The sequence below is a fragment of the Delphinus delphis genome, chromosome 12 (genome assembly GCF_949987515.2).
Source record: "Delphinus delphis chromosome 12, mDelDel1.2, whole genome shotgun sequence".
In the NCBI taxonomy this organism is placed as follows: Eukaryota; Metazoa; Chordata; class Mammalia; order Artiodactyla; family Delphinidae; genus Delphinus; species Delphinus delphis.
The window spans coordinates 49,349,172-49,369,338 of NC_082694.2; the positions used below are offsets into that span (position 1 = coordinate 49,349,172).

General features: G+C 36.8%; 1 protein-coding gene across 22 annotated transcripts in view; it reads left to right on the forward strand.

Annotated features, from left to right (window-relative positions):
- NRXN1 (neurexin 1) overlaps positions 1-20,167 on the forward strand; it is a 1,121,172-nt gene that overhangs the window by 960,891 nt on the left and 140,114 nt on the right. For 14 of the 22 annotated variants that reach the window (XM_060026644.1, XM_060026625.1, XM_060026628.1 and 11 more), the window contains 2 exons: positions 17,375-17,464; positions 18,841-19,160. In XM_060026644.1, the coding sequence (XP_059882627.1) occupies positions 17,375-17,464; positions 18,841-19,160 (410 nt within the window). The remainder of the gene's footprint in view (positions 1-17,374; positions 17,465-18,840; positions 19,161-20,167) is intronic. The other 8 variants (XM_060026637.1, XM_060026639.1, XM_060026640.1 and 5 more) reach the window with 1 other exon arrangement.

Consider the following 20,167-nt stretch of genomic DNA (forward strand, 5'->3'; position numbering starts at 1 on the left):
TATTATTTAACCAAAATTAAAATGGATATGAGTTTGACACTAATGTAGTACTTCATTAAAATGCAAATCCAAAGTACTCATTTCTAGACTTTTTGGCAATTAGTGGCGAAATACAATCACATCTGCTTAACATCAAAGGTCTGTGAATAAGCCAGCAATATATGATTTTAAATAGTTTTAAATTATCTCTATGTTAATTTGCTAGGGCCACCATAACAAAATACCACAGACTAGGGGGCTTACACAGCAGAAATTTATTTTCTCACAGTTCTGGAGAAGAGAAGTCCGAAGTAAGTCACCGTGTCAGCAGGGTTAATTTCTTCTGAAGCCTGTCTCCTCGGGCTGCAGATAGCTGCCTTCTCTCTGAGTTTTCCCATGGTCTTTTCTCTCTGTGTGCATGCCCCTGGTGCCTTTTTGTGTGTCTTCTTCTTATAAGGACACCAGCTAGATTGAATTATGGCCTATTATAAAGGAGTCATTTTAACTTAATCATAACTTTGAAAGCCCTATCTCTGAATACAGGCATATTCTGAGGCACTGGGGGTTAGGGCTTCAACATATGAATTGGGGGGAGGGGGGACACAAGTCAGCTCATAACAGTCTGGAAGTGTTTGAAGGGTTCTTGTGTGGAGGATGCCAACAAACCATTGATTTTCACTGAAGTCACTGCAAGTCGCCAGTTGGATTTCAAAGACTTCGGGAAAAAATTTAAATGAAGTGTTAATTAGGCCAGAGTTGTGTGGCCCAATTTGTTTAGCCCTATCCTTGAAAATGACACTATCTAACTATAGATGTGCTGGATTATAAAATGACAGAGAAGAACATGTGAGGGGATCAATTCCAAATGTCCTAACTAATGGCGCATCAGCTTAAACTTTGTTGGACATTTTTATACTTTGCTCTTCTCTCCATTCTGTTCAGTATTTAGGGATCCACTAGAAATCACAGATGGCTGAAGTTTAAAGGGAAGTACTGCTGGCAGTGGAGAAATTCATGGTCTTATTCTAAGTGATACAATGAAACTACTGTACCTACTGCATCCTGTAGGATGTCTGGATTTCAATTGGTGATCTCCACTCAGGCTCGGATTTACACTTGGGCCACTACCTGGCAGGTTTTCAAGTTTGTTCTTGTCAGATTTCACTGGATGGGAAGTCTCATGAGGATGTTTCCTGAACCAGGAATATCTCCCAAAGTACAGTTCCCCAGATCACAGGTGCTTGAGATACCCGAGAAGAGATTTTACTTAGATAAATATTGGACAAAGGGGTTTGCAAAGAGCAGCCATTGATTTGAAGAAGTCCTTTAGATTCCCTCTTAAAATTGTCCTCTCATCTCTTTAGAGCTAAGCATTTAAAATGAAGAGGAGACAAACCTCTACTCTTTTCAAACGTCATAATGTACTCCCTCCCTCCCTCCCTCCCATCCTCTTACCTACTTTTTATAAAATTGAAATCTCCTAAAATCTAACCTCTGCCTGCCTTTCTCCTCTTGAAATGGCTGTCAGAGCAGTGACATGCTTCAGTGGGTGGGTAGAAAGAAGCCAGAGGAATGTCTACATGGTGAGAGGGGTGTGTGTCTGTACAGCTGAAAGAAGAAAGAAGACAAGCTTAGAACATTAAACATACCAGAAAAATGTAATGGCTTAATTATAAAGGTCTCTGTAGATGACGACCAAAAATCTTCATAAATTTCCCAAACTATGAGATAGTTTAAAAAAAGAACAGGAAAAAAAAAAAAAACCTACCAAGTCAAAGATTTCATACTCTTTAAAGGTATTTGCAGTGTTAGGAACATTGATGATATTTTGTTTTTAATGGCTCTAAAATTAAATCCATCGTAAAAACCCACAGACAGAATGTTTTAACAAGATGGCCTAATGCATGTCTTCTTGATCCTACCTTAAACTTGGGGCCGTCAGTCCTTAGCACTGGAGGTCGTCTTGCGGGCCTTACAGTCCACTGACCTCGTTTTACAGATAATAGGACTGACTTGCTTTAGGCCACACGGCGTCGGCTTCTGTTTACAGTTTCTGTGGCCCTTCTTTGTCACAAGCATTATGGGGGGAAAAGAAGAGTTTGAGACATTCTAGTTGAAGTGCATCTCTTAGAATCATTAAAATACAGATTAAAATGTCATTTTGAAAATAAAGTTTTCTTACTCCAGGAGCGGCTTTGTCACCATGCTGCTGCACTGAACAGATAGTGGTCCCCTAAATTCTATTTTCCCCCTGGGCAGGTGCCTTTGGCTTTTTCTTTTTGTGTGCCCACCTCAAGCTAATGACCTCCTTTCAGCTGTTCCCACTGGTTTACCCGTAGCCTTGCATAAACCTCTGAGAATGAAGCTGACATTGCTTAGGAAAAAATGCAGTGATTTTGACAAAGCACCTATAGGGTTCAGGACATCACTTATAATAAATCAGCTCCCTGGCTATATTTTGTCCTAGGAAAGAAAAATAGATTTATTTTCTACTCTTTTTCACACCTACCTCAACTACTTTCCTATGCTCATATGGTTGAGAAACAATTTCTGTGATCTCTGTATTTCTAAATATATCATATTAGGCAAATTCTACCAGATAACAGATAATGACACAATCATAATATAATGGCTTATATTTACTGGATGCTTACTCTGTGCCAGGCACTGTGCTAAGAGACTTACATATATTATGTCACTTATTCTTACAAATACTCATCTCACAGATGAGAAAACTGACGCTCAGAGGTGTTAGGCTCCTGGCCCAATGTTACCCAGCTAGTTAATAGTAAAGCCAGGATTTGAACCCAGGAATTAAAGCCCAGTATCTTAACCACCAAGGGTTCTCGTTCCACAATGAATCTGACCACATGAGTACTTTCTTCTAAGAAATAATTGCTGACAGCCAAAACAAAATTTTACTGGAGGAAAGTTATTTTAGGGTTTTTAGTTCAAATGCATAGTGCTTCATTTGTCTCCAAAAGAAAAAGCTGGTTGTTTTATGTAAGAGGTTTTACATTTTATGAAACTGAAGAGGCTGGCCTTGATTCAACAGCTGTATCTCAGCCTATCCTTTGCACTTCCAGGGCAGTTAATCGTAAATAATTTGTGTGCAGTTGACAAACCCCATCTTTCTAATTGAAAAAAATCTTCCTGCCTTCCAATTACAAGTAGAGGAGAGAGATTGAAGTCCATTGAAAATGAGGTTAGAATGCAGTAGTAATCAGACTTACTTTTCTTCACTGGAGGATAAGGAACTTTCTCAGTACCATTTACGGGCTATATCAGACCATGTAGGAGACATTTACTTATTTCCTCTTTCATAGACCAGTCTAAATATTAAGAGGAATACACTAAAAGTCAAAGTTGGTATGAGGAGGTAGAAAATCCAACTGTACCACATATTTCTCTGACTTTCAGAAATCAAGAACTGGGAAAAGAAGTCTTAGACTATATATGAGTTCCTATTGCGGAGAATAAGCCTAAATGTTGATTTAGAAAGGGCTTAAGATTCTCATATCTGGGAAAATGGCAAAATGCCATTTGTAAGGTACTGTGGGTCTGTTCTTGCATTTCATTTTTCTTAGTCTCACAACTGAGTGGTATCCATCAGTGGCCCTGTCTGTTTTTGTAGCTGTTAAACCATTCTTCTGTGTTAAATGCTACACGGCTACCACAAAAGAACTCTTTAGTATGCGTGATAACAGAATAGGACCTCTAATTTATCAGAGTACGTTCTGTATTTTCTTATCTGCTTGTCCCTGTTGCTCTTCATTTCTCGCTGCTGGTTTTTGATATGATACTTCAGTGTTTTTTGCATTAGGAACCCAACAGCCTAGAAGGCTTAGGGAAGAACCTGTAAATATTACCTACAGGCAATGACATCCAAAGTTCACAAGATTACCTTTATTTCTAATTCTTCTGATGGAACAATATCCAAAATAAAATTTTTGAATGTAAGTAGCTAATAGGAGCACATGCTCTTAGAAATCTTTGTATAAAGGCACACTAGATCTCTTAATGTAGTTCCGCATAACAGAGGGACATGAAGGGAGAAATTTCTTAAGCCAGTTAGAAATGCACTTAGCTTCTAATTTCTTCCCCAAAGCACTGTTGAACTCTGCAGTAGACGTGGCTTTCCATGCCCAGCATCACAGCAGTCTCATATGAAGATATTGTTTAACTCGATACAAAGGCCTGCTGTTTCACAGAAGGAGCTGGAGTGGCTTCTGAAGCATAAGTCACGAATATAGCATTACCCTACTTGAGTCCTCTTTCTAGCTGTATAAGTGGGCTGACTGACAGGGCACTTGGGTGTGCCACCCTCTCTTGCTATAACATTGAATTAAGGCACTACATTTAATTTGTAGAAAATGCTTCTTTTTTGTTTAAGAAATGGTGGGAGCAAAATTGGAATACCTATAAATACAGTATCAATAATATTAAATTAAAATTTGAAAAAGATCACTCATGATCCCTCCATCCTAACACAAATATTTTCATTATAGCATATTGCCCTCAAATTCTTGCCAACGAGCATAGTATTTTTTAAATAATTTTTGTATTTTATTTATTTTTTTATAGAGCAGGTTCTTATTAGTCATCAATTTTATACACATCAGCGTATACATGTCAATCCCAATCACCCAATTCATCCCACCACAAACCCCACACCCCGCGGCATTACCCCCTTGGTGTCCATACATTTGTTCTCTATATCTGTGTCTCAACTTCTGCCCTGTAAACCGGTTCATGTGTACCATTTTTCTAGGTTCCACATACATGTGTTAATATACGATATTTGTTTTTATCTTTCTGAATTACTTCACTCTGTATGACAGTCTCTAGATCCATCCACATCTCAACAAAAGAATCAATGTTGTTCCTTTTTATGGCTGAGTAATATTCCATTGTATATATGTACCACAACTTCTTTTCTATTTGTCTGTCGTTGGGCATTTAGGTTGCTTCCATGACCTGGCTATTGTAAATAGTGCTGCAGTGAACGTTGGGGTGCATGTGTCTTTTGGAATTATGGTTTTCTCTGGGTATATGCCCAGTAGTGGGATTACTGGGTCATATGGTAATTCTATTTTTAGTTTTTTAAGGAACCTCCATACTGTTCTCCATAGTGGCTGTATCAATTTACATTCCACCAACAGTGCAAGAGGGTTCCCTTTTTTCCACACCCTCTCCAGCATTTGTTGTTTGTAGATTTGTAGAATGATGCCCATTCTAATTGGTGTGAGGTGATACCTCATTGTAATTTTGATTTGCATTTCTCTAATGATTAGTGATGTTGAGCAGCTTTTCATGTGCTTCTTGGCCATCTGTATGTCTTCATTGGAGAAATGGCTATTTAGGTCTTCTGCCTATTTTTGGATTAGGTTGTTTGTTTCTTTAGTATTGAGCTGCATGAGCGGTTTATATATTTTGGAGATTAATCCTTTGTCCGTTGATTCGTTTGCAAATATATTCTCCCATTCTGAGGGTTGTCTTTTCGTCTTGTTTATGGTTTCCTTTGCTGTGCAAAAGCTTTGAAGTTTCATTAGGTCCCATTTGTTTATTTTTGTTTTTATTTCCATTACTCTAGGAGGTGGATCAAAAAAGATCTTGCTGTGATTTATGTCAAAGAGTGTTCTTCCTATGTTTTCCTCTAACAGTTTTATAGTGTCCGGTCTTACATTAAGGTCTCAAATCCATTTTGAGTTTATTTTTGTGTTTGGTGTTAGGGAGTGTTCTAATTTCATTCTTTTACATGTAGCTGTCCAGTTTTCCCAGCACCACTTGTTGAAGACACTGTCTTTTCTCCATTGTATATCCTTGCCTCCTTTGTCATAGATTAGTTGACCATAGGTGCGTGGGTTTATCTCTGGGCTTTCTATCTTGTTCCATTGATCTATATTTCTGTTTTTGTGCCAGTACCATACTGTCTTGATTACTGCAGCTTTGTAGTATAGTCTGAAGTCAGGGAGTCTGATTCCTCCAGCTCCGTTTTTTTTCCCTCAAGACTGCTTTGGCTTCAGGATTTTTTGTGTTTCCATACAAATTTTAAGGTTTTTTTATTCTACTTCTGTAAAAAATGCCATTGGTAATTTGATAGGGATTGCATTGAATCTGTAGCTTGCTTTGGGTAGCATAGTCATTTTCACAATATTGATTCTTCCAATCCAAGAACACGGTATATCTCTCCATCTGTTGGCATCATCTTTAATCTCTTTCATCAGTGTCTTATTGTTTTCTGCATACGGGTCTTTTGTCTCCCTAGGTAGGTTTATTTCTAGGTATTTTATTCTTTTTGTTGCAATGGTAAATATGAGTGTTTCCTTAATTTCTCTTTCAGATGTTTCATCATTAGTGTATAGGAATGCAAGAGATTTCTGTGCATTAATTTTGTATCCTGCAACTTTACCAAATTCACTGATTAGCTCTAGTATTCTGGTGGCATTTTTTGGATTCTCTATGTATAGTATCATGTCATCTGCAAGCAGTGACAGTTTTACTTCTTCTTTTCCAATTTGTATTCCTTTTATTTCTTTTTCTTCTCTGATTGCCATGGCTAGGACTTACAAAACTATGTTGAATAGCAGTGGTGAGAGTAGACATCCTTGTCTTGTTCCTTATCTTAGAGGAAATGCTTTCAGTTTTTCACCATTGAGAATGATGTTTGCTGTGGGGTTGTCGTATATGGCCTTTATTATGTTGAGGTAGGTTCCCTCTAAGCCCACTTTCTGGAGAGTTTTTATCATAAATGGGCGTTGAATTTTGTCAGAACTTTTTTCTGCATCTGCTAAGATGGTCATATGGATTTTATTCTTCAGTTTGTTAATATGGTGTATCACATTGTTTGATTTGCTTATATTGAAGAATCCTTGCCTCCCTGGGATAAATCCCACTTGATCATTGTGTATGATCGTTTTAATGTATTGTTGGATTCTGTTTGCTAGTAGTTTGTTGAGGATTTTTGCATCTATATTCATCAGTGATATTGGTCGGTAATTTTATTTATTTTTTTTGTAGTATCTTTGTCTGGTTTTGGTATCAAGGTGATGATAGCCTCATAGAATGAGTTTGGGAGTGTTCCTTCCTCTGCAATTTTTTGGAAGAGTTTGAGGAGGATGGGTGTTAGCTCTTCTCTAAATGTTTGATAGAATTCACCTGTGAAGCCATCTGGTCCTGGACTTTTGTTTGTTGGAAGATTTTTAATCACAGTTTCAATTTCATTACTTTTGAATGGTCTGTTCATATTTTCTATTTCTTCCTGGTTCAGTCTTGGAAGGTTATACCTTTCTAAGAATTTGTCCATTTCTTCCAGGTTGTCCATTTATTGGCACACAGTTGATTGTAGTAGTCTCATAGGATGTTTTGTAGTTCTGCGGTGTCTGTTGTAATTACTCCTTTTTTATTTCTAAATTTAGGGATTTGAGTCCTCTTCCTCCTTTTCTTGATGAGTCTGTCTAATGGTTTATCAATTTTGTTTATCTTCTCAAAGAATCAGCTTTTAGTTTTATTGATCTTTGCTATTGTTTTCTTTGTTTCTATTTCATTTAGTTCTGCTCTGATCTTTATGATTTCTTTCCTTCTGCTAACTTTGGGTTTTGTTTGTTCTTCTTTCTCTAGTTCCTCTAGGTGTAAAGTTAGATTGTTTATTTGAGATTTTTCTTGTTTCTTGAGGTAGGCTTGTATAGCTATAAACTTCCCTCTTAGAACTGCTTTTGCTGCATCCCATAGGTTTTGGATCGTCGTGTTTATTGTCATTTTTCTCTAGGTATTTTTTGATTTCCTCTTTGATTTCTTCAGTGATCTCCTGGTTATTTAGTAACATATTGTTTAGCCTCAATGTGTTTGTGTTTTTTACGTTTTTTTCCCTGTAATTGATTTCTAATCTCATAGCATTGTGGTCATAAATGATGCTTGATATGATTTCAATTTTCTTAAATTTACTGAGGCTTGATTTGTGACCCAAGATATGATCTATCCTGGGGAATGTTCCATGCACCTTTGAGAAGAAAGTGTAATCTGCTGTTTTGGGGTGGAATTTCCTATAAATATCAATGAAATCTATCTGGTCTATTGTCTCATTTAAAGCCTCTGTCTCCGTATTTTTTTTCATTTTGGATGATCTGTCCATTAGTGTAACTGAGGTGTTAAAGCCCCCCAATATTATTTTGTTACTGTCGATTTCCTCTTTTATAGCTGTTAGCAGTTGCCTTATGTATTGAGTTGCTCCTATATTGGGTGCATATATATTTAGAATTGTTATATCTTCTTGGATTGATCCCTTGATCATTATGTACTCGCCTTCCTTGTCTGTTGTAACATTCTTTATTTTAAAGTCTATTTTATCTGATATGAGTATTGCTACTCCAGCTTTCTTTTGATTTCCATTTGCATGGGATATATTTTTCCATCCCCTCACTTTCAATCTGTATGTGTCCCTAGGTCTGAAGTGAGTCTCTTGTAGACAGCAATATATATGAGTTTTGTTTTTGTATCCATTCAGCAAGCCTGTGTCTTTTGGTTGGAGCATTTAATCCATTCACGTTTAAGGTAATTATTAATATGTATTTTCCTATGACCATTTTCTTAATTGTTTTGGGTTTGTTTTTTGTTTTTTGTTTTTGCGGTACGCGTGCCTCTCACTGCTGTGGCCTCTCCCGTTGTGGAGCACAGGCTCCGGACGCGCAGGCTCAGCGGCCATGGCTCACAGGCCCAGCCACTCCGCGGCATGTGGGATCTTCCTGGACCGGGGCACGAACCGGTGTCCCCTGCATCAGCAGGCGGACTCTCAACCATCTGCGCCACCAGGGAAGCCCCTGGGTTTGTTTTTGTAGGTCCTTTTCTTCTCTTGTGTTTCCCACTTAGAGAAGTTCCTTTAGCATTTGTTGTAGAGCTGGTTTGGTGGTGCTGAATTCTCTTAGCTTTTGTTTGTCTGTAAAGCTTTTGATTTCTCCATCGACTCTGAATGAGATCCTTGCTGGGTAGAGTAATCTTAGTTGTAGGTTCTTCTCTTTCATCACTTTAAGTATATCATGCCACTCCCTTCTGGCTTGTAGAGCTTCTGCTGAGAAATCAGCTATTAACCTTATGCGAGTTCCCTTGTATGTTATTTGTCATTTTTCTCTTGCTGCTTTCAATAATTTATCTTTGTCTTTAATTTTTGCCAATTTGATTACTATGTGTCTCGGCATGTTTCTTCTAGGGTTTATATTGTACGGGACTCTCTGCGCTTTCTTGACGTGGGTGGCTATTTTCTTTCCCATGTTAGGGAAGTTCTTAACTATAATCTCTTCAAATATTTTCTCTGGTCCTTTCTCTCTCTCTTCTCCTTCTGAGACCCCTATAATGCGAATGTTGTTGTGTTTAATGTTGTCCCAGAGGTCTCTTAGGCTGTCTTCATTTCTTTTCATTGTTTTTTCTTCTCTCTGTTCCACAGTAGTGAATTCCACCATTCTGTCTTCCAGGTCACTTATCCGTTCTTCTGCCTCAGCTATTCTGCTATTGATTCCTTCTCGTGTAGTTTTCATTGCAGTTATTGTGTTGTTCATCTCTGTTTGTTCTTTAATTCTTCTAGGTTTTTCTTAAGCATTTCTTGCATCTTCTCCATCTTTGCCTCCATTCTTTTTCCAAGGTCCTGGATCATCTTCACTATCATTATTCTGAATCCTTTTTCTGGAAGGTTGCCTATCTCCACTTCATTAGTTGTTTTTCTGGGGTTTTATCTTGTTCCTTCATCTGGTACATAGCCCTCTGCCTTTTCATCTTGTCTGTCTTTCTGTGAATATGGTTTTTATTCCAGAGGCTGCGGGATTGTAGTTCTTCTTGCCTCTGCTGTCTGCCCTCTGGTTGGCAACTCACTTCTGAGTGCCAGAGTTCCAGCCCACAGTGGCCCGCCAGCAGTTTCTTCAGCTTGGGAATCCCCACTGGATCGTCAGCAGAACCATCAAACTTGACAGTCCAGTGGTTAAGACTCCACGCTTCCACTAAAGGAGGTGCAGGTTCGATACCTGGTGTGGGAACTAAGATCCCACATGCTTTTCGTTGGAGGGTCTCCTGCAGAGGTGGGGGGTGGCCTTGGCTCACCGTGGGGACAAGGACACTGGCAGCAGAAGTTCTGGGAAGTACTCCTTGGTGTGAGCCCTCCCAGAGTCTGCCATTAGCCCCACCAAAGAGATAGCATAGTATTTTATTCAATAGTTTTAACATTGTGTGTATTACAAGTTTCACTTTGCATGGCATATGTATTTTAACCATTTTTATTTGTATTTGCAATTAGTTTGAGTCAAAATATATTCTTTTAGAGAATATATTTACTTAAAAAATAGAGGTAGGCGTGTAGAGCTTTATGAAATTAAAGAGAATAATCAACTTTTGGGGTGTTAATATCCACATTACAACACATTTTTATCTGATTTTTATTTCAATAAAACTTAGACTGCTTGTGATCTAGGTAAAATTCTTTGGGTTCTATCACACCTTTGTCTGTTCTAATCCAATGCCCTGTCTGAACTTCTGTGGCAACTACAATTCAAGCAGTGGTTAATTTATACGTATGCATAGTTATCTATTATCTCGAGCTTCCATTTAACTTTCCTCATTTTGGCCCTTGACTCCCCAGCCAAAATCTAAGCCCTTTAATAATAGTTTCTATGTGATGTATTGATGTATACCTGAAACAGTACTTTGAGTACACAGTGCTTATGTGTTAACTTCATTGAGTCAGATTGCTTTCCTAATGTATAGCTAAGCTGTACTAAAGAAACAAAGGATTTGACTATTGGAACTAGAGAAGGAAAGTGAAGTCTTTTGGGTACATGAGATATGTCTAGGAAGAGTAGACATGGATGCATGCCTTGGGCTATCAATGAGTGGCATGAGAGCAGAGATAAGAGGTGGGCAAGGAAGAAAAAAAGGCAATATGAAGTCCAAGCAAAATTCACTTTGTGTATTTTCAAATATATATATAGGTATGTATATAAAACAGTGAACAGATGGACCACACATAGTCCTTACTTGCAAGGAACCCATAATCTAGAATCAGTTACATGAAACCATTTCATCACAATTACAGTTACTGCTACTAAGTGTTACAAGGATGCACAATGGAAGGCTCTAGGTTAATTTGGTGGAGGGATCCAGAAAATGCTTTCCTGAGAATCATATAAGCTAATATCAAAAGAAGAAATAAGTTGGCCAGACTCAGATGTCTGTGTCTGTGTGCATGTTGGGATGGGTGGGAGTGTTGAGGTGTACACAGAAATGCAGGAAATTTCCAAAGCACGGTGAATGGCACCTTCGAAGAGGATTAGCTTGGTTGTAGAATTTGAAAGAAGTCCACAGTGACTAGAATTTAAAGAGTTAGAAATAAATGGTTCAAGATGAAACTGGCGAAGTAGGCAGGAGCCAAATGTTTGTTATGTACATATCTTAACGATACAGCAAATCATGTAATACATAGGACAGATATTTTCATTAAAACAGCTATATTTTTTTCACAACTTTGCCCCTTGAGGAGTGTCAATAGTGTTCAAAATCTACTTATTTGAAGCCTTGCCAGCTAAATTAGATATTACTGTATTGTATGGTTTGTACAACAACTATTCGTACAGCATGTAGTTGGAAATAATGTGATAATGCTGCTTTTAAAACTAGAGTAATTTTGCAAAACTTTGTTAAACTTTTACTTTGCTTTATGGGCCTAGGCACAGCCAAATGCCATGTTCTCATTTAAAAACAAAAAGTCTAAAAACAGACTCCTAATCTTCTCTGGAAGTATGTACAGCATTTAAGAACACTTTTGTGTTTCCTTTCCTAGCCTTAAAAAAGAGGAAACAGGAAACCTTCAGAAGAAGCGAGTATCTTTGTTTTCACTTTCAGATTATTCTGAACAAATGTTGGGTTCATAAAGTTGCTTTTCCTTATTGTTTTCCAAGTATATTACTATGTCTTATCAAAACTGCCACTTTTATTTCTGAAGAGAAATTACACATCAGGGGAGATCTGTGAAAATGAGAGGAGAAAAATATGTGTTAGCGAAGTTCATATAGCTTGTCTCTACTGACCAATAGTCATAAAAATATGATTACAATTTTTTTCCCTTTGTTTTCTGAGTACCACCATGAAATTTAACTCCAATTCAAGGATTTGAGTTTTATTACTCCTTGCTGCTTACCTTGATTCTTTGAAATTACTCTTGTTTCCTTGAAGTCTACTGATTTATAAAAAATTAATATACTGTAGTGTGACCAAATATTATCGGTTAGGTGGGAAAGTAAAACTATCCTGAATTCAATCAAAATTGAAGGTGCTACACTTTTAAGTATGAATTATCAGATTTTCCGTCTTATTCTCCACCTGTGGAACCTTGTTCGAAATATCCATTATGTACAGTACCTTATACCCAAATGGCCACACCAATTAGAGCTAGAACCTATCAATTGGTAGTAGTGTTACTAGATGGGTCCTGCTTCTTGTCAAAAATACTGAATCTTGAAACTGATATAATGTTATATATCAATTATATTTAATTTTTAAAAAATTTATTAATTAAAAAAATTACTGAATCCTTCAAAATGAAAAGTAAACCAAATTTTACATACCGTTTTATTGTTTGAAAATTACTTCAGCAGAGACATGTATGTTGCTGGTGACATTTTCAGTGGAGGTAACAACAATTTTAACCCACATAAAATTAACTGGAGGAAAAAGAAAGTAAATCAAAAGAAAAACCTCATTCCACTTTTATCGGGGTAAAGGAAGTATGCAACTAAATTATTATCCTTTATTCAGTGAGAAGCTCTGGCTTTATAAACCTAATTCATGTATTCAGTAGATTATCGTAGTTGATTTGCATGCTTTTTAAAAAGTTGAAACTCTACTTGGACACTTTTTATAATTCCAAAATGAATTGGTCTTTGACAAGTGGGTCATTACTGCTTTATCCTTACCTCTGATTTAGGATACTTGAAGTTGAAAATAGTTTCTCGCCTTTCATTTGATTTCAATTTTCAGGTACACTTTCCTTGTTTTTAACCTCTTCTATCTGTATAAGCCTGCAACATTTGACTGTCCAAAGAAAATCCATGTAGTGTTTCTACATCCCAGCATGCTTGGTATCAGATCCCAACACTTTCCAAAGAAAAGTAAGGGTCATCAGAAATTATATCTATCTTTGACCTTTCCCGATCAAATGGGTTGTTTTATGTCCTTTATATTGCATGTAAAGTTTTAGAAGCATATCAAAGTAAGGACAGGATTAAATAAAATGAATACAATCATACAGAGTTATTGGATACGTTATAAATAACATATCACCATGAATTTGTAAAGGAATGAAATGCTTTTAGGGCATTTTCTTAAAATAATGTACTTCATTTATGCCTTTCCACGTGCAGCTTGTTAATGAAAATCATGAAGTAGAGGCAAAATGTGGGCTTATTCCTGGTGAACTTAAACAATCGGAGCTATTTTGTACCCAATACTAAGAGGGGTTTGGGAATCATCTGTTAGGAAGACATTGTCACTCTATTTAGATGTGCCTTTGTTTGTTGATAATGTACTTATATACAATTTTTTTAAAAATTAATTATTTATTTTTGGTTGTGTTGGGTCTTCGTTGCTGTGTGCAGACTTTCTCTAGTTGTGGCGAGCAGAGGCTACTCTTCGTTGCAGTGTGTGGGCTTCTCATTGTGGTGGCTCCTCTTGTTGCAGAGCACAGGCTCTAGGCACTTGGGCTTCAGTAGTTGTGGCACGCAGGCTCAGTAGTTGTGGCTTGTGGACTCTAGAGCTCAGGTTCAGTAGTTGTGGCACCCGGGCTTAGTTGCTCCGTGGCACGTGGGATCTTCCCGGACCAGGGCTCGAGCCCATGTCGCCTGCATTGGCAGGCAGATTCTTAACCACTGCGCCACCAGGGAAGCCCCTATATACAATTTTGCCACAAGAAAAGTCATTAGTTTTATATTCTAGTAGAAAAACAAAGGATTTGGAGAATAAAGTCAACATATAGTGAAGTAAGCGCCATCTGATTTCCTATCCATTATGCCAACTAAGAATAAAGTCTGTCCTTGGATTTCAAAATCAAATAGTTCAATTAAAAAAATACTCTCGACTAGAAGACATCTGAAATCTGTGGGTCATGGGATTGTATGAGCCCATTTGTGTGGGTATCTGTCTTAAAAATTAGTGTGTCTTTTTATACCTATCTCTGCTGCCCACTCTTATTTTTTTCTTGTTGTTGTTAGATCACCTCTTTGTTATTCATTGGGAATGCAGTGTAGGTTCTCTTTTTAGCTGAGTCTCAAGAATCTTCAGAAACTATTGTTGATTTAAATCATACCATATCGATCATGTTAATTGTTCTGTGAGTGCCAGTTAAAGGTATGAGGGCAAATTGTATGTCTGTATGCATGTGGGTGTATATGTATTATTGCATTTTTATGTACTCTTTTCAAAATCATTCAAAAGGCTTCCATTTCCTCCAGCTGTATTATTTAAGACTTTTCTCTCTACTTTCCCTACTAATAATAACTATGTTTATCTATTTTGTGGCACAGGGCAGTTATTATAAAAAAAAAATAATGAACTGATTGTACGGATGTTCAAATCAGTGATAATCATTAAAGACATAAAATTATAATTGAAATATTTGATGTTTCCTTTGGAAAGTACAAAGGGAGGCTTAGCTACATGTGATCTATCCTCTGGCACAAGTATTTGCTTTCCTGTGAATGTTTTTAGCCTGTGGAGATGAGATAATGGTGCCACAGAAGCTATCAGAATTTAAAACAAGATTTCCTTTGCTACTTCATTCTACAGATATTTCATAGGAGGTTCTCTGACAGATATTGTGCAAACACTGAGAATACAACAATAAACACTACACATAATACCTGACCTCATGGAATTTCAGAGTTCAGAGAGAAAATATTAATTGAATATGCAATTACAGGGTCAGTGCTTGTTACAAAAGAGCATGTATCAGGTGTCAGGAAAGCATATATTCAGGTGTCCTAATTTAACTTGGGGACATCAGGGAAGACCTCCTGAGGAAATAGTGTTCCTGCCAAGAAGACTCCATTAATGAGTCATGTTTGGCTAAGGAAAGGTGAGGATGGGATGGGATGGGAGTGAGGAAAATCTTGCAAGTAGAGGAGAGTACAAGTGCAAAAGTCCAGAGGTAAAAGGAGGGCTTTAGAAGAATTGAAAGAATTCTCATGAGGATGGAAAGAGGAGAGCAAGACAGTGACAGCCATGAGATGGGGCAGGGGAGGTGGGAAGAGACCAGATCACGGAAGTCATCATAAGCCTCATCAGGTGGTCGAGATTTTATCCTGAAGGCAATGGGAGGGTTATAATAGACAAGCGGCCTGATAGGGTGTTGGCTGACCTGTGGAGAATGGGTGGGATTGCTGTGGAGAGGATGCAGAGATGTCTGTTATTATATTGTAGTAGTAATTGGGCAAGAGGTGATTTGCAGCCTAGATTTGAGCTGTGTCTGAGGAAATAGATCATTTCTGATGATGGGAACACTCTAGCATGAAAAACAGCACAAGGGGCCACATAATTATAAAGTTGTCAGGAGAGGTATAATAGTGTAAATTGGTATGAGTGTTGCTCTACAAACAAGTCCATAGAGCAAAGGGTATGTGTTTTTGAAAGTATTTAATTTGCTTATCAAATTATGTGCATAAACATGTTCATTACATAAATCACATAGAAGCCAAAATACTTATTCATCAAGAATCATGCTGCCATAAGACAAGTAATACTAAATTTTAGTATCTTTTTCCAAATATATTGATATACGTATACAGGCACACAAAAGAGAACGTAAAATGTACACACTTCTTGAAAACAAAGATAGGCTTGGAATTCATGCTATTTTATCCTTTTAAAAAAATTATCAATATACCAAAAATGTGTTCCCTTAGGATAAAATACTATAACATTTTAATAATTTCATACTACAGAGAGCTAGATATCAGTGTTTTTATTAAACTATATATTTGGTTCCACTTTGGTATTTACATTTTCAATTAAATACTAATGTATGAAATATTTTCAGTCATATAAAACTTCAAAGGACAAATTGATAAGGTCTAAATGATAGTTCTTTTCTCTTTCTCTAAAAGTGTGTGACTAATATGGTGGGTTTATTGTGGTAAGTATAGTATATGAATAAAACTAGCCTAAGAAAACATTTGTTAATTATTCTAAATCTGAGAAAAATGTATCTTTTATCTTCCCTAGTAAAATGCTCCAGTCTTTTCCTGTGGGCAGTACTACCTACCATTCACCATTTCTTTCACCTCTGAGTCCTCACGTGAGCTATTACCAAAATGTCTTAGTTCAAAACTCCACATTAGTTAATTTTCATAGAATAGAAAAGCTTCTGGCAATATACACGATTGAGTGCTGAGATGGCAGTCTAGATTCTTCCTAAGTGCTTCATAGATCAAGAAAGCAGTCATCTATTTGCAAGCATTATTCAAGGTCAATTTAAACTATGTTTTTATCAGATAATTTTTTTATTCAAAGAATCAAGGCTCCCACTTAGTTTAGAGCTATGAATAGGGACCACTGTTGTGGCTTGTATTTGTTCCTGAAGTTATCATGCCTTCTTTAGAATAGTTTAATAAAAAGCAAATATTTGAGCACATAATTTTTTTCAAATGTCATACACCTCAATCTGTCGAGTTTTAAATGAAACTGAAGGACACTCAAAGTCACTTTTGTCAAAGCCTTTTCCTATCATAACATATTTGATGATGCAAGATGTATTCCCTTGTGATGTCCAAGTGGTTGATAAACCAATTTGTGTGGAATATACAAGAACTATTCAGACTTTGTGGTTTCCTTAAATGAGATGAATAAGAATTTCTCTTTTCTGAATAGGACGTAAAGTATGCTAGGCCTATTTTAGATGCTTCAGTGTGCCGAAGATGGTATTAAGTTTGGTGTTCATAAATTACTAATCTGGAATAAGAAGAGATTGAATGTATTTTGAAAACTTAAACCTGTTTCACCTGAACATGTTTAACTAGTTAATAAGAAACATCAAAAAGACAAAACCCTGAGATCAATGTTCATTTTTTTGTAAAGCTATTATTTGCTGTTTAAATTGGTTGTTCGGGTCTGTCTATAACATAAGTTTTAATAACCTAGCTCAAATGCAGATTTCTAATTTTCAATTAACATAGGAATAATTTTGTTTGCTAAAATAAAATAAATGAATGAATGACAAGTCTGAAACATGAAATGTTCTAGGTAGAACTTTTTAAAATTCCAAATTTCAAAAAAATCATGTGGCAACTGTATAGCTCAAGCTTTAAGTATTAACTTTTAACCTTTGACCTTACAGATTTTAACCAATGAAATGTCTCTTTAAACTTTAAAGGAAACAATGATAACGAGCGCCTGGCGATTGCTAGACAGCGAATTCCATATCGACTTGGTCGAGTAGTTGATGAATGGCTACTCGACAAAGGTAAAAAACATTGATTAAAACTTCAAATAAAAAAATAATTTGAACATAACCAAGTAGTACTTCATTGTAACACTAATAAACATAAAAAATAAATTTTCCGTAAAACTAAATTTAAAACAAATTTAAAACAGTAAAATGTAGATAGTAATATTTGCATTCCTTGTATAATAATTTCTATACATTTTTAGACATACCAGCTGTTTAATAATCTTACCCTGTTAACTTAAGGTTAAAGGGACTGTTAAATATAATCCACTAACTCAATCTATGAAGGTACTCACAGCAAGCATTAACCCAAAATGATAAATCATTTATAGATTATATTACATGTTCCAGCCTCTAAATTATTAACTAAAATATATGTAGTTCTGATATCTTCATTATGGTCCTGAAAAAAACAACAAAAAAAACAACTCTTGGTTTAAACTCTAGGCATCTTAAATAGTGGGCAATATGGATTGCCAGTCAAAATGAAGTCCCTTTAACGTTTGCAACCTTCTAAGAGCATTTGGGAACAAGCCCTAATTAAAACTGAACTTAAAGTTGTGTGCATGCTTTTTATGAACAGAGAGCAATCTGCTAAAACTGGATACTCAATTTGATGATATTGGTACTGTTGTGCTGAGGATTGCTGTTTGATGGAAATGTGCCATAATTTCTCCATCGGTTTGTGTATCATTGCTGAAGCTGCTTTTTACATCTGAAGCTATATTTTTTTTCATTTTGTTTTGTTTTAATAGACTTGCTGAAAGCCAATCAGAAAAATCTTTTTGGATTTTTTTTTGTCTCTGACACGCTCAGTGTAAACTATGTGTTTCTTTTCAGTGTATTTGCCGGAAAACAGACTAATTCAAATAACAATGGACTATTGCCTTCAAAAAATACACATTTCTAAATAAGAGCATATAGATACCTGTGGCCATTATGTGAATTATGAAATTTTTACCATAAATTTAAAATCAGATTTCAGCTGCTATAGATGAGTTTCTACCAGTGGTAATTTTAGAATGACAAATGCTTGAAATATTAAATATCTCATTGTTAATTAAACAATTCAGACTTAAGAGACCAACAGTATAAGGTCTTGAGGTAAAAGGGGAAAGGAATCCACTAAAAATTAATTTATAATACATATCTTTGATTGGTCTTTTAGCAAAAGCACTACATTTATAATAAGTTGAGAATTTACAAGTATTTGCCAATGATTATGCATTTCATGGACACCTCATTTATAAGCAATGAATTATGAGTCAAATGCCTCTCTTATAGTTTATTGCTCTCATTATCCACCCCATGAAAGATCTGTTTTATCATCCTTTGTAGAATGTAGAGTTCACAGTCAACATTTTTGCATGTATGTAATATTATTTTTACAGGGCGTCAGCTCACAATCTTCAATAGCCAAGCAACCATAATAATTGGCGGGAAAGAGCAGGGCCAGCCCTTCCAGGGTCAGCTCTCTGGGCTTTACTACAATGGCTTGAAAGTTCTGAATATGGCAGCCGAAAATGATGCCAACATCGCCATAGTGGGAAATGTGAGACTGGTTGGTGAAGTGCCTTCCTCTATGACCACTGAGTCGACAGCCACTGCCATGCAGTCCGAGATGTCCACGTCAATTATGGAGACCACCACGACCCTGGCTACGAGCACAGCCAGAAGAGGAAAGCCCCCTACAAAAGAACCCATTAGCCAGGTGAGTACACAGATTTCATTTCTTCATTCTGGATCTGTGATTATGAAAGTGGACTTTTCTGCATACGTGGCTTTTCTAGAATGGGATGATTTCTGATCTCAAGCATTGTGGCTTTTTTAAGACTTGCTTAATATAATGAATTCAGTTTGAGGATGAAATGTGTATATGCTGTTGGTTTGTGGTTTGTGAACTTTTATTGACATATACTGCTTTGTGATGGTTTGTGTGTGGTTAGTTGATGGTCTTGATTCAATAACCTTGGTCTAGCCCAAGCTGAGGGGATTGTCTACTAATTACACAGGTCTTTCACTTTCTAAGTTAAATGAACGAGTCAAATAGTGAAGTATCTGAAAGGCCTTGTTCAAGCTCAGCACTTCATCAAAATAAAATAAAAGCAAATTGGAACATCTTAAAAAAGAAATTGCCTATAGCACTTCTATTGTATTTTGAAGTCTGAAAATTTTGAATTGGTAGGCATGTGGCTCTCATCGTGAACGATAAGTCTACTATTTTACTGTTTATGGGAAAAACACACTGTTAGTTTATCTGAGGACGAAGACCCAAAATATGGTACTTAAAAACTGTCTTGGGGGCTTCCCTGGTGGCGCAGTGGTTGAGAGTCCGCCTGCCGATGCAGGGGACACGGGTTCGTGCCCCGGTCCGGGAAGATCCCACATACCGCGGAGCGGCTGGGCCCGTGAGCCATGGCCGCTGAGCCTGCGCGTCTGGAGCCTGTGCATCCAGAGCCTGTGCATCCGGAGCCTGTGTTCCGCAACGGGAGAGGCCACAACAGTGAGAGGCCCGCCTACCGCAAAAAAAAAAAAAAAAAAAAACTGTCTTGGGCCAACATATTTCATACATTATATAGCTAACTGCCCTCACCCATATTTCACTTCAGTGAGCTTATTTTTCAATCTTATGTCTAAAACTTTTGAAAAACAATTTTTAAATGTCACACTTGTACAAGTAGGAAGTATATTTATTCCATCAAGGTATACTTACTGATT